The sequence below is a fragment of the Dama dama genome, chromosome 33 (genome assembly GCF_033118175.1).
Source record: "Dama dama isolate Ldn47 chromosome 33, ASM3311817v1, whole genome shotgun sequence".
Lineage (NCBI taxonomy): Eukaryota > Metazoa > Chordata > Mammalia > Artiodactyla > Cervidae > Dama > Dama dama.
The window spans coordinates 73,453,998-73,466,761 of record NC_083713.1 but is presented as its reverse complement, the minus strand read 5'-3'; the positions used below and the strand labels follow the sequence as shown (position 1 = coordinate 73,466,761).

The 12,764-nt window shown below is 52.1% G+C and overlaps 1 protein-coding gene across 4 annotated transcripts in view; it reads left to right on the top strand.

Moving 5' to 3' along the window:
• CLASP1 (cytoplasmic linker associated protein 1) overlaps window positions 1-12,764 on the top strand; it is a 261,865-nt gene that overhangs the window by 228,107 nt on the left and 20,994 nt on the right. For all 4 annotated transcript variants that reach the window (XM_061135374.1, XM_061135373.1, XM_061135372.1 and 1 more), the window contains 4 exons: window positions 981-1,131; window positions 5,403-5,649; window positions 7,620-7,810; window positions 9,871-9,999. In XM_061135374.1, coding sequence (XP_060991357.1) covers window positions 981-1,131; window positions 5,403-5,649; window positions 7,620-7,810; window positions 9,871-9,999 — 718 coding nt within the window. The remainder of the gene's footprint in view (window positions 1-980; window positions 1,132-5,402; window positions 5,650-7,619; window positions 7,811-9,870; window positions 10,000-12,764) is intronic.

Below are 12,764 nucleotides of genomic sequence, written 5' to 3'. Positions count from 1 at the left end.
AAGACTTTCTGCAAATTAAATTAGACCAACTCATCTGATCTTTTCTTGAATACTTTCTCGGGACAAGTGATGTTTAAGTAGCAGTTTTTCAGCTTGGCTCCCCCCAGGTATTCTCAGGGAGGGAAGGTGATGGTTTTGTTCTTAGGATCTTCCCTCTGTCTCAGTGTACTTGGCAGACATCTGAAGAGCGCTCTGTTGTACACTGCATTATACCAGGAGGATTTTTGCCTTAGTCTGTGTTTTGCTGTGCTAGATGTCTCAATGGACAACAGCTGGTGTCACTTTTCTGTAAGGGACAGATATTTCTTGCTTTTTGAAGTGCTTTTAGATGTTCATCTGGAAGTGTGACTCATCTTTATAAGACCTGCTTTTGCTGTGAAACTCCCAGTGTCTGCATCTAGAAGAGTCTGGTTGTGCAAGCAGATTCCTGGGTTAGAAGGCAGGGTGTCAGGAGTGCAGTGGTGGATCTGACTTAGAGTTGTTCTGTACTCTGGGGTTTCATTTTTACAGGTTTCAGATACTGGTAAGCAAAATCCAGCCTTGTACGGTCATGTGCTTCCCTCCTTTAAAATTTGTCTGTAACACTAGCTTTCTTTTCATTTATTTGTACATTTGAGACCAGTAACAACCAAACTACTTTTTTCCATCTTCAAGGTATGAAAGTTATTTTTCCACATCCATTTCCTGTGCATCATCACTGGTTGTCACTCTCTGAGTTCTTGCTTTCTCATGGTTGCTGTTTTCCCACTGCACTGGCTCTTACTGAGTGCTAATGTCGTGTGTTTGGGGCCAGATCCGACGAGGAAGATGTGTAATTAAGTTGTCTGGTGGTGGTGCTCTAACAAAAGATGTCTTCTTATCATTCCAAATCACCTAAAGAAACTATAATTACATCTTATTCTGTAAATTATTAGAAGTAATTTTTACCCAATTTTATGCGTGTGCCTCAATTTAAGAAATAAAATGTTTTTGATCTTTAGCATGCTGGACTATGATACAGAAAATCTGAACTCTGAAGAAATCTATAGTTCTTTGCGTGGAGTGACAGAAGCCATTGAGAAGTTTAGTTTTCGAAGCCAAGAGGATCTGAATGAGCCCATTAAAAGAGATGGCAGAAAGGACTGCGATATTGTGAGTATCCGCAGGCTGACAGAGGAAGGGCTGTGTGTAGTCACCACCCAGAGTGGTAGGGACCCCTGTGTCCACCCAGGGGTAGTCCTGAACATTGAGCACGGGGATTACCGAGCCCCAACATTGTTTGTATCTCACAGTTAGAGTCGTATGATTTTAGGAGGCCCAGGGCAGCTTTGTGAAATCGCAGTAGCCCTCAGCTATCTCTCTGAAGAATGTTAACTGCCCTTTTCCTCAGTTGGCTTCCATTACCCCGGACATGTTTCTGTTCCTCTGATGTGATACAAACGGTGAGCCTGTGCCCGACGCCAGCGTGGCGCTCCAGACGCTGCCGTCTCCTGTAGAGGCAGGCGGAGTGGAGGAGGCTGTCCTGGGGGGAGGAACGACCAGGGCCAGGCTGGGTGCTCAGGATGCATCTGCAGAGGAGATGATGTCACCTTCTGAGCAGGAAGGTTGCGAGGTGCTTGTCAGGTCAAGGAGGAGGTCATAGTCCTAGAGAAGTCTGTGAGGAGGCAGAAGGATGGGGGTGGACTCAGGAGGATGTCCCCGGGGGTGGCGGCAGTGGGCATGGTGGGCATGTCCCGGCCTGGGGCGAAGGAGCTGGCTTCTCTGGAGCTGACTGAAGACTCTGAAGGGTTTTTAACCAGGGAAGCGGCGTGGTCACACATACGTCTTAGAAGGACTGCCTGACACCCTGAGATGGAGCGTGACTCCAGGGGAAGTTGAGTTGGGTAGCGCATGAGCAGAAAGAGAAGAGCCAGAGTGTCTGGCAAGGACTGCTGAGGAGGCGCTGCTCCAACTCAGTGAGATAGCGGGGGCCGGGGAAAGGCACCCGCGAACCCCTTTGGAACATGATGAAATGTTGACGCAAACAGCCATTAGGCTTTCAGACACACCAGTCTGGTGTTTAGGCTGGTGGTTTGGGCTGGTGGTTGAGGTTTGAGAGACACTGACTAGTTGCCTGATGGTAACTAAAGAAAAGCAAGTGAAATCAGCCAAGTGGAGGCAAGGACAAACTCCTGAGGAGCGTCAGCACTGAGGGAAAGACAGAAGGAAAGGGGTCAAGAAGGACCAAAGATGAGCAGCTGGGAGCGGCGGCGTGGGCTCTGAGGGGGACTTGCAGGAAGGACGTCCCAGCCAGAAGGGTATCAAATTGACATAATGTGCCAGGTTAAGAAAGTTAGATTTTGTTGTTAAATGTGATTAGTATTAGGAGTTTCACTTTCTTTTTTTAATGTCTGAAGTTTTTAAAACCCTTTTATAAATAATTTTTTCATTATATTAATAATGTATGTTTTACTTTTAGAAGAAAGTTACAAAGAGAAAAAAAAATCATCTGGGACTTCTCTGGTGAAATAGTGGCTAAGACTCTGTGCTGCCAATGCAGGGGGCCGGGGCTCAGTCCCTGGTCGGGGAACAAGACCCTGCATGCCACAACTAAGATCTGGCATAGCCAGAATAAAATAATTTAAAAAAAAAATTATCTATGAAATATCTTATACCAAGAGAAAACTCCTGTTCAGTCTTCTATGCATATATTTATAAATTCTTTTTTATCTTAATTGTTAGGACAAGATCTTTTGGGCAGGGTGTGTAAGAACCAGTGCATCCCAGCATTGGTTCTGCCAGGTGTATATCTAAGGGAAGTGAAAGCAAGAAGCTGAACAGATGTTTGTGCACCGGTGTTCAGAGTGATGTTAGTCACAGTAGCACAAAGGTGGAAGCCATCCAGGTATCCATCAACAAGGAAATAGATAAGCAAAATGCAATATATACATGCAGTAGAGTACTGTTCAGCCATCAAAAGGAAAGTAATGCTATGTGTGTGTTAGAACATGCATGGACCTTGAAAACATCATGCTAAGCGAAATAAGCCAGATAGAGAAAGACAAGTACTGTGTGGTCCCCCTTACATGAGGTCCCTAGAGTAGTCAAATTCACAGAGACAGAAAGTACAACAGGGACGACAGGGCTGGAAGGGCAAGGGAGTTATTGCTTAATGGGTGCAGAGTTTCGGTTGGGTAAGATGAAAAAGTTTTGCCCAAAATAGGACAATAGTGGTAATGCTTACACACCATTGTGAATATATTTAATGTCACTGAGTTAGACACTTATGAATTAACTGGTTTAAATGATTTGACATATATGTCATATATACATACACACACAGTTTTTGTGTTTTTTTACTACAATTAAAAAAAAGCCATAAATGCATAGGCATAAAATGCGAGAGATGTATCTTATCGACAAGCACAAATAAAAATTTCACCCCAGGAATCACCAGCGTGGTCTAGCCGCCTGGGAACGTTTGCTCCACTGTTCTGAGGTCACACGTCTGACCTAAGGAGAGGGGCCGCGTTGCTCTCTCCGCGGCAGTCAGCCACCCCTTCTCTGCTGACCCGTGCAGGGTGCCAGACAGGCCAGCGGACTCAGAAGAGAGGACCCCCGGGAACGGAGGCGGTCAGAAACGTGACACAGGGGCCGGGGGACCAGAGGTTTAATAGTTTCAGACAAAACTCGGAATATATTAGGAAAGCATTTTCAGAGCATATTACAGACCTGCTCTTTGACCAGCGTGAAGACCAGCTCTGAGGGTCAGAAGCACATGAGGGGACAGCCATCCACCTGGGGGAGGCCGAGTTCTCTGCAGGTCGAGATCTCACCACTGTGGCGGTACCTCGCGGGTGGTGGACTGTAGTAAGAGTGGGGTCGTGCGCAGCCCCTAGCCTGTGGCCATCTGCTCTGCCTGGCTCCCTGCACCCCATTAGCAGGCAGTAGTCCCTGCGAGGCCCCTGGCGGCTGCTCAGCCACTGGTCCGTGCTGCAGTAGGCCCCTCCCCCGGGCAAGGACCTGAAGGCCAGTGACCTTCAGTGGCCCATTCGGCCAGCGGTCAGTGGGATGGTGATGCGCAGGTGGAGAGTGATTCTGGCCTTCCCTCTCCGGGGCCCTCCAGCTTACCCGGCCTTCAGGTGAGGTAGGGAGTGGGGGCACCCAGGGGACATGCTGGGGACTGTGTCCTGCAGGTTCCAGAGCCCCCATCAAGGCCACCCACTGGCTTGAGGCGGCCATGAACCTCTCCCCATCCCCACCTCTGTGACCTAGTGGCAGTGGGTATCTGTGTAGGACGCAGTCTGCAGAACCTGGGCCCCACCATCTGGGGCCTGAGGGGCTTGAGGGCCAATTGGATCCTGGGCACCGGGCTCCCTCAGTGATGTCAGCTGGACAGAGTCTGAGGGCCTGGCCCCGAGGGAGCCGCCAGCTGAGTTCTGCCTCCTCTCAGTAGGACCTGGACCTCAGGGGATGGAAGTTGTGCCTTGGGACCTCGCCCTTTTTTGTCAGAACAGAGAATAGAGACTTCCCTGATGGTCCAGTGGCTAAGACTGCACTCTGAATGTAGGGGGGCCGAGATTCTATCCCTGGTCAGGGAACTAAGAGTTAGAATGCTTCAACTAAAGATCTTGCATGCCACAAGTAGGACCCGATACAGGCAAATAAATAAATATTAAATTAAAAAACAAAAAACAAAACAATAACATTTATTTGATGGAGATTTACAGGAACGTCATTACATGACTTGATCTCAAAAACAAAGGATTTGACCCCAACAAGTTTGCAATAACTAACCACACCCCCTCCCTCATCTTTCCTAGAAAAGAGGTTTGCTGAAAGCTTTGGAGAGTCTCAAGGGTTTTTAAGGCAGGAGCCACCCGTCCCCTTGCTTGGCCCTGCAGTAAACCTTCCTCTGCTCCAGACCCTAACATTTTGGTGGTGTTTGGCCTCCCTGTACACCAGGCGCGTGGACCTGCGCTTTGGTAACAGGGCCACTGTAGATCTCCAGAGGGTCATCAGGGGAGCGTCCATCCATGGTGGTGTGGCAGGGTGTCAGTGAGAGAAAACCCTTCCTGTTGATGGTAAAAGTGTTCGGTTGGGGTGTTGGCACCTGAGGTCCCTTGAGAACTGGGGGTTCCGGTATACAGCTTGCCTTCTCCAGGGGCTCCTCAGAAGTTCATGGTGCTAATCTCAAAAATATTTGTCAAATTAGTCATCCAGTACCAAGTAAAACAGACATTCTGTGTGAACTAAGGAATGGTTAGATGAGAACGTAAGTATGTTCTATCACTTTTGAGGCCACTTAGGAGTTAGATATTTACAAATGGAAACACTGACAACTGTACTTGTATCAGCAGCCAGATTTCAAGTGAGAAATCTCTGGCTCTGCTAATACTCCTGAAGATTTAAGGATAGAGAACTGACAGTGTGCTGTGCCCCAGGTGTCCCGTGATGGTGGCATCGCCTCCCCCGCCACGGAGGGCCGGGGCGGCAGCGAGGTGGTGGAAGGAGGCCGGACGGCTCTGGACAACAAGACCTCCCTCCTCAACACGCAGCCCCCTCGCGCCTTCCCGGGGCCGCGGGCGCGGGACTACAGCCCCTACCCCTACTCGGACACCATCAGCGCCTACGACAAGACCGCCCTGAAGGAGGCCGTGTTCGACGACGACATGGAGCAGCTGCGAGATGGTGAGTCTGGCCCGGCTCCATGCCCCGGTGGGGCAGCTCCGGGCGCACGGGGCGTGTGGGATGGCGCAGAGGCTTGCCTCGCTTTGCTCATCTGAGGTCCCGTCGTGTGCCCGGGAGCAGGGGGCACGCGGAGGGCCTGTGGGGAAGGCTTTGTGAAGAGTCAGGCCTCCAGCTGGTGGTGATGAGCGCGGGCTAGGCAACGGAGAGACCGACCGTTTGGCTTCTGGGGGGCGTGTCCCCATCCTGGGCTGTGGCCAGGCGTCCCGGAGCCCCGCAAGGAGACCGCCTGCTGGTCTCTCACGGTACTGGTCCTGCAGTTGGGGAAGGGATCTAATGTGCCCTGGGCACCTGCTGGCTGCTGAGATGGAGGGATCCTTCCCATTGTGCCAAGTAGGAAACTGAGGTTCAGAAAGGTCGAGTTCCTTGCCCCAAGTAGAACATAACTGATACAGGACAGAACTGATCTGGGTATTTTTCTGACTCTTGTGTTAAGACCAGTGTCCGTTATTGAGTAATGAGTGAGTGTGTGTTGGTAGGATAGTCATTTTACTTGGAACCTAATTTTTCCTTTTTTCACCTCACTGTCATGTTCATACGTTTCAGTTAATTTTAATTAGCTTTTAAAATTTTTATATATGTATACTTTGTTTCCACGCCTCTTATTTTATGTTGTTTTTCAATTTTGAATGAAGACTTCAGTTAAATCAGAATTCTAGGCAGTTAGCATTCAGCAGAGGCCTACTGTGTGTCTAGAAGGGTGTGGCTTGCCAGGGACACAGAGATGAGACGCGGCCCCTGGTCCCAGAGCTTAAGGCCTTTCCCCTTTCCCTTCAGGGGAAGCAGACTCAGGGTGGTGGCAGGTGTGGAGGAGAGGGCTGTGTCACCAGTGGAGGCTGAGTTGGCGGGGAGGGGCGCAGGGAAGGAAGAAAGTGGCGCTGTCCGTGTGCCGAGCAGTGACGGGAGCCCTGTCCGAAAGCACAGGCAGCTTCAGGGACGGGCGAGCGTGGCTGCCTGCTTGTGGACTGCTGCTTGCTGGTAGGAGCAGCCCAGTCTGCCCAGCCCTCTGCTGAGCGGGAGGCTAGCAGTGGAGGCCTTATTTGGGTTTGCACTTTCTGGGAGTCCTGGGCAGTTCAGTCTTCTTGCAGTGTTTAACTCACCCAGTTGTTGGTCTTATTTAAGACAGACGAGGCAAGGATGTCAGCTGTAGTTTATCCACCAACTGTATGCTAAAAGGCTTAAAGGACAAGGGGGGCTAGCAGGGGAGACACGAGAGGGCTCTTTAAGACGTCAACGTCCTCAGTGTTAGCTCTTCAGTCTTAGAAGTTTAGAAGCCTAAGAGTGCAAATTTAGGTTTCTAATGGTTTGTCTTTGTGTTTCATCCATTCTGTTTAAAGTGAGTATTTAAGAGTATTGAGGTCTCTTAAAAGAACATGTAAAGAGAGAGGATATGTTCCTCTGCTGTACAGACCATGGGCAAGTCCCCACAGGCGTTGCACTGCATGATCTCGGCAGACCTTGCGGTCTGTGAGCAGGTAGCCCTTGGGTTGCCCAGATGCTTTGACCCACGTGTGTGTGCGCTATGGGCGCTGGAGCAGGGGATGAACGTTGAGGGCCCAGGTGTGGCGGTGGAGGAGACCACACGCTCAGGGTCTGAGAGCAGTGAGGGTGTCCCTGAGGGGCCTGGCTGTGGCCGGGTGCAGGCGTGGAGCTGGGAGGATGGCCCGGGAGGGGCTTTGGGGGTGCTTCTTGTTTGTCTGAAATAGGGAGTCTGAAAAAGCCAGGCCGAGTGGAGGCGCTGCCCCTTTTCACATCTGTTTTCACCACCGAGCTGGTGAGGGTACCTGCCGAGGGTGTGGAGTGAGGCCAGTGCCAAGGGCAGGGGGTGGCGGGCCCGTGGGGACCTCCCGGAGGCTGGGGAGCAGGACGGGGTTCTGTCAACAGGGCTGAGCGTCTGTCTTGTGTCCCCCAAGTGCCCATTGACCACTCCGACCTGGTGGCAGACCTCCTGAAGGAGCTGTCCAACCACAATGAGCGCGTGGAGGAGCGGAAGGGTGCGCTGCTGGAGCTGCTCAAGATCACGCGCGAGGACAGCCTGGGCGTCTGGGAGGAGCACTTCAAGACCATCCTGCTGCTGCTGCTCGAAACCCTCGGGGACAAGGATGTGAGCTGCCCGCCTTCCCAGCTGTCCCGGTGTCCTGGGGCCCCGGCTGCCCTCCTCTCTCTGCCGCCCTCCTGTCCCGGGCCCCGGCTGCCCTCCACTCTTCATCCTGCTCTGCTGTCCCGGGCCCTGGATGCCCGCCTCTCTCTGCCGCCCTCCATCCCCGGGCCCCGGCTGCCCCTCCTCTCTCTGCCGCCCTCCATCCCCGGGCCCCGGCTGCCCTCCTCTCTCTGCCGCCCTGCCGTCCCGGGCCCCGGCTGCCCTCCACTCTCTGCTGCCCTGCCGTCCCGGGCCCCGGCTGCCCTCCACTCTCCATCCTGCTCTCCTGTCCCAGGCCCCGGCTGCCCTCCTCTCTGTGCTGCCCTGCCGTCCCGGGCCCCGGCTGCCCTCCTCTCTCTGCCGCCCTCCGTCCCGGGCCCCGGCTGCCCTCCCCTCTGTGTTGTGCTTCCTGGTGACACCCAGACAGTTCTCAGGTTTTCTGAGCCTCGGTTGGTGAGGTGCTGTTCTGACTCAAGACAAGCCCTGTCCTGGCTTCAGTGCGGGGTTTTCTGTAATAGGCTCTGTAGTCGTTGAGGGAAACTTGTTCCTGCTTCAGGCCACTTTCACAAAATGTCTTAGGACTTTGTTAATGTAGAATGTGAAGTTTTTTTTTAATAATGGGCTTCTCTTCTTAGGAGTTTTCCTTATGTTTCCTGTGCAGTTGAGAAATGAGACCTTTGTTTTTGGAAGACCCACTAAGTGTGGCCTTCCCTGGGGCTCCCTCTTGGTTCACCATTGCATGTGTTAGTGGTTCCAGCAACAGATTCCAAAAGCAGAGATTATAACTGTTTTCTGTCATCCTCCATTGTTATTCTTAAAGTAGAAAGCCTTCCCCACACTGTGACGTTTGAACATGACGAGCTGGGCTTTTGCACCGGCCTGGTTCGTCCTCTGCACGTGGCACCCCTTAGCTGACCCTTCCCAGGGTGAGCGCCCTGATCAGAGGCCGCTCCCCCCCCTCGCCGTGTGGCTGCTGTCGGGTGGCAGCAGGAAGGCGTGTTGAGACTTCCCTGAATTCACCTCTAGAAGTAAGAATCCATCTCTGTGCTCTGGGCTTCGGTAGGCCAGCAGAAACACAAGTGCAAATAAGCGTGGTGAGCGACTCAAGGACAGGACCAGGCAGGTTTCGAGGCAGTTGGCCACGGCCGAGGGTCGAGGTCACGCCAGGGTCACACTGATGGTGACTTTGAGGGAAGACAGGTGAGCAGAGGCTGCTCTGTCATGGTGACCCCACTGGCTCTCTGCTGCTTAGACTGAGTGGTTTGGCGTAGGGCGAATAAAGGTGGAAGGACAGTGATGAAAGATCTGTCTTCGTTTTTCTTAAAACAAAGTACGTATTGGCTCCTGGAGTCCTTGTCCTGGTTGGGCTCTGTCAGGACAGCAGCGATGTCACGGAAAGTGCAGAGGATGGTGTGTGAGCGTGTGGGCTGTGCAGGTGAGTGACAGAGAATCAGGATGCACCGTTTGGCTCTATTTGGTGTAAACTCCATCCTCTTTTGTTGAGATTAGGCGTCTGTTTGGAATGGCTTTCCTCCAGACGCATGACTCGCACTTTAAGCAGCTCTGCACAGGCTCCCCTCCCCTGTGACCTGCTCACCTCGAAGGTCAGGAGTATCAGCAGATCTCTGCTGTCCTGGTAGGAAAGCCACTGTCTGCCAGGGCGGGTTGATGAGATGTGTAGGTCCTCTTCATCTGTTCTTTTGTGTTTTACAGATGTGTACCTACCCCTCAGAAAACCCGAAGTCCCCCGGGAGGTTGATATGAACTTAATCACCCTCATGCGGGCCTAGCTTGGCTCATTCGGGAAGCCGTCTGGGGTCCCAGGGTGTGCCCGTGGGCACAGCGCCTGCTCTCGTGGAGCTGGCTGTCTGGGGAGCCGGTGTCCACTCAGCCTGGCATTCGTATCCCGGTGCCTGCAGGTGCCAAGAAGGCCCAGGCCTGGGACCTGGTGTCGGGCCCTGCTGACCGTGCGCGCAGGGAGGCGCCGGAGCCGTTCGCTCATGTTTTCTTTCCTCTCGCCCCAGCATTCCATCCGAGCACTGGCTCTCAGAGTGTTGCGGGAAATCCTGAGAAACCAGCCAGCGAGGTTTAAAAACTACGCGGAGCTGACGATCATGAAGACCCTGGAGGCCCACAAAGACTCCCACAAGGAGGTGAGCTGGGTCCGGGAGCACACGCACCCCCACGTCCGTCCTGGTGTCTGAGCAGCGGCGCAGAGCCCGTGCCCCCGCAGGTGCCCACAGCCAGGCCCTCACTGCTGTCCAGCAGGCCGGCCCTCCCCGCTGCAGTCAGGACCAGGGGTGGTCGCGCAGCCAGCCTCTCGCCCTCGGAGCCCTGCTGCCCTCGGTGGCTGTCGTCACATGTCGTCCGCAGGGGCGTTAGGTGAGACGGGCACGTGCGGCGGTCCCCCTCCCCGGCAGCATGCTCCTCTCTGCGGGCTCTGGGGCCTGGTGGCAGCGCCGCCTGCTCCACCAGCTCCTGGTCGTGAGAAACTCACTCTGCTGGGGTTCCCGCTCCTCAGGCCTGTCCCAGAACACGCCTTTCTGGGCTTGCACTTGTGTGTAGGTGGTGGACAGTCCATGCATTGTCCAGTCACTTGTTGAGCTGTCCCGGTACCTGTTATTCCCAGTCCTTGGAGTATCGAGAGGCCGCCAGAGAGCAGGGAGGTGAGTGGAGCTGTCCTAAATGAAGATGATTTCAGTGCCACCCTTGCAGTGAAGTTCACTGTGGACAGCAACCGTTTATTTGAAGCTTTAGGAAACTTGATGTGACACAGTGGGTTTGACTCCTAAGTGAGACGTAATCACATGGTCAGTTCAGTCTTGGCTCCTGTGTGGCTCTCGTGAGCTCAGTCCTGGATTAGAGGAATTGTGATTAGAACGGTTCTTACATTCACAGCAAGAATCAGAGCCTAAATCGGGGCGTTTTTTCTGTTCAGCAGTTACGTGACTGCTGCTGAACAGAGACGGTCTGGCCTCCGCGGATTCCCGCATGACTCCAGGCTCAGCGAGGCCGAGGCTGCGGCTCTGTCCAGGCGCGTCTCCACCCCGCAGCCCTAGCAAAGCACGGGGGTGTACGTGACAGGTGTGTGTGCAAACCACTACGTACACTTCTGAAGTCTGGCTCAGTGGCCTGATGGTGATCACCCTCACTCACATTTGAACAAAACGCTTTGCACTTACAATAACTCTTTTGAAACAGTGTAAAGACCAGATTAGCTGATGGCAGTCAACATAATTGTCAAGAACCAGAGAAGCTGACAGTGGTCAACAAAATTGTTCCCAGGTGAGGAAGAGGGTCCAGGAGTTCCCATCCTTTGTCAGATGATGCACGCGTGGCAGCTTTTGGCAGAACCAAGATGCAAGCTAGGTCTTGTGTCTTTTAAGGGGCAAACAGGCCCATGCTGACTTTTGTTGTAAACCATAATGGCCTCTCCTTAATGAGAATACATGATCAAAAAAAAAAATAAAATGGGTGATCTCTTACATGCATATGATATCAGTTGTTTTCAGAGGGGAGGACATGACTGAGAATGTGGCATTAAGGTGAAGCCCTGTGTGACAGCCGCTGGCCGTCCCCTTGGGAGATGTCTGTCTTCACAGTGGCTGTCCTGATGTTAACCTTCAGAACCTGGACAGTGGACCCTGATAGGCATATATTGCTGGTTACGTGAGGGGTTCTGTTTTTTTCCCCTGCAAGACAAAAGGTGGAGGAGAGAAGTTTCTCAGCTGTGAAGTCCTGTAGGTTGCCTGAGGGGCACAAGCAGAAAGTACCTGCTGCCTGAAGCAAATTGAGCAGCACCTGGTTGTGCGGAATTCTTGTGACCCAGGGTCTCCACGCAGCTGCCGCTGATTTCCTGATAAGGCAGGTGGAGGAAACATTGTGTCCTGAGAGGAGTGCCGTTGCTGGCAGGCCTCCCTGCTTTGCATACCTGCAGACTCACCTTGACTTGCTGCCCGTGTCCTTTCCCTTATGAAACTCCACGCTGTCACTTTGCCAGAAACTCCCAACTTGGGCACCTGTGTGTTTCTGTTGGCATATGAAATTAACATCACACACAGTATTTCTCTAGTTATTATATTTTCTCACCAGTACATTGAAAGGTTTATTCAAACATCATTCTCGTATTTATTGGAAAGGATCCAAGGTGTTTCTAGACCCGGTTACGAGTCAGACAGAGCCCAAGTCTCTTCCTGTCCAATTGGCACTTCCAAAGTGTGCTCATCCTGGGCCGTAGCTCCTGGAGCCTCCTCCATAAGAGGCTAGCCTTGTGTTCACAGGAGATGGAGGAGATGGACTGGCAGGTTGACGAGGAGCTGCTGTGGCAGGGCCCTGGCATGATGCATACTAGATCTAGTGTGGGGCTGGAGCAATGAAGGACTTCTTGAAATACGGTTTCTAATAGGTTGTCATAAAGCCTTTAGGGAAGATGCTTAAAGCAGGGCTGCTAAATTGTCTTGTTTTTTTCCCGATAAGCTGAGGGTGGTGTTCTGAGGGTCTTTAGCAGGAGAAGCTATGTGTGCAAAACACTATCACACTGAAACATACCAGGCGCTAAATCTGTCTCATCCTGATTCATCCTAAGCTAACATAGACATTTTACAATAAGCACGATAGAGGATTTGGGGACCAATTTAGAGTTTTTGTTTAAAACGTTGGTGTTTGTTAGGTTAAGTATGTTTTCATATTCCCTATCTGAATACATAGATTTCTTAAACTATCTAACTCTGTGTTTTTATCTTTTTAGTAAATTTGCTGTTGCATTTCAATAGCTCGTTAATGAAGTTACTGTGGTTTGCAGTGGTGTTCGCTTTTTAGCAAACACCTTAACGGGCGAAGGCCTTGATAGCGACCTTTTAAGATCCTATGCCCACTTTCTGTTTTTCAAAAAAACTCCATTAACTTCAGTGCTTCTTAT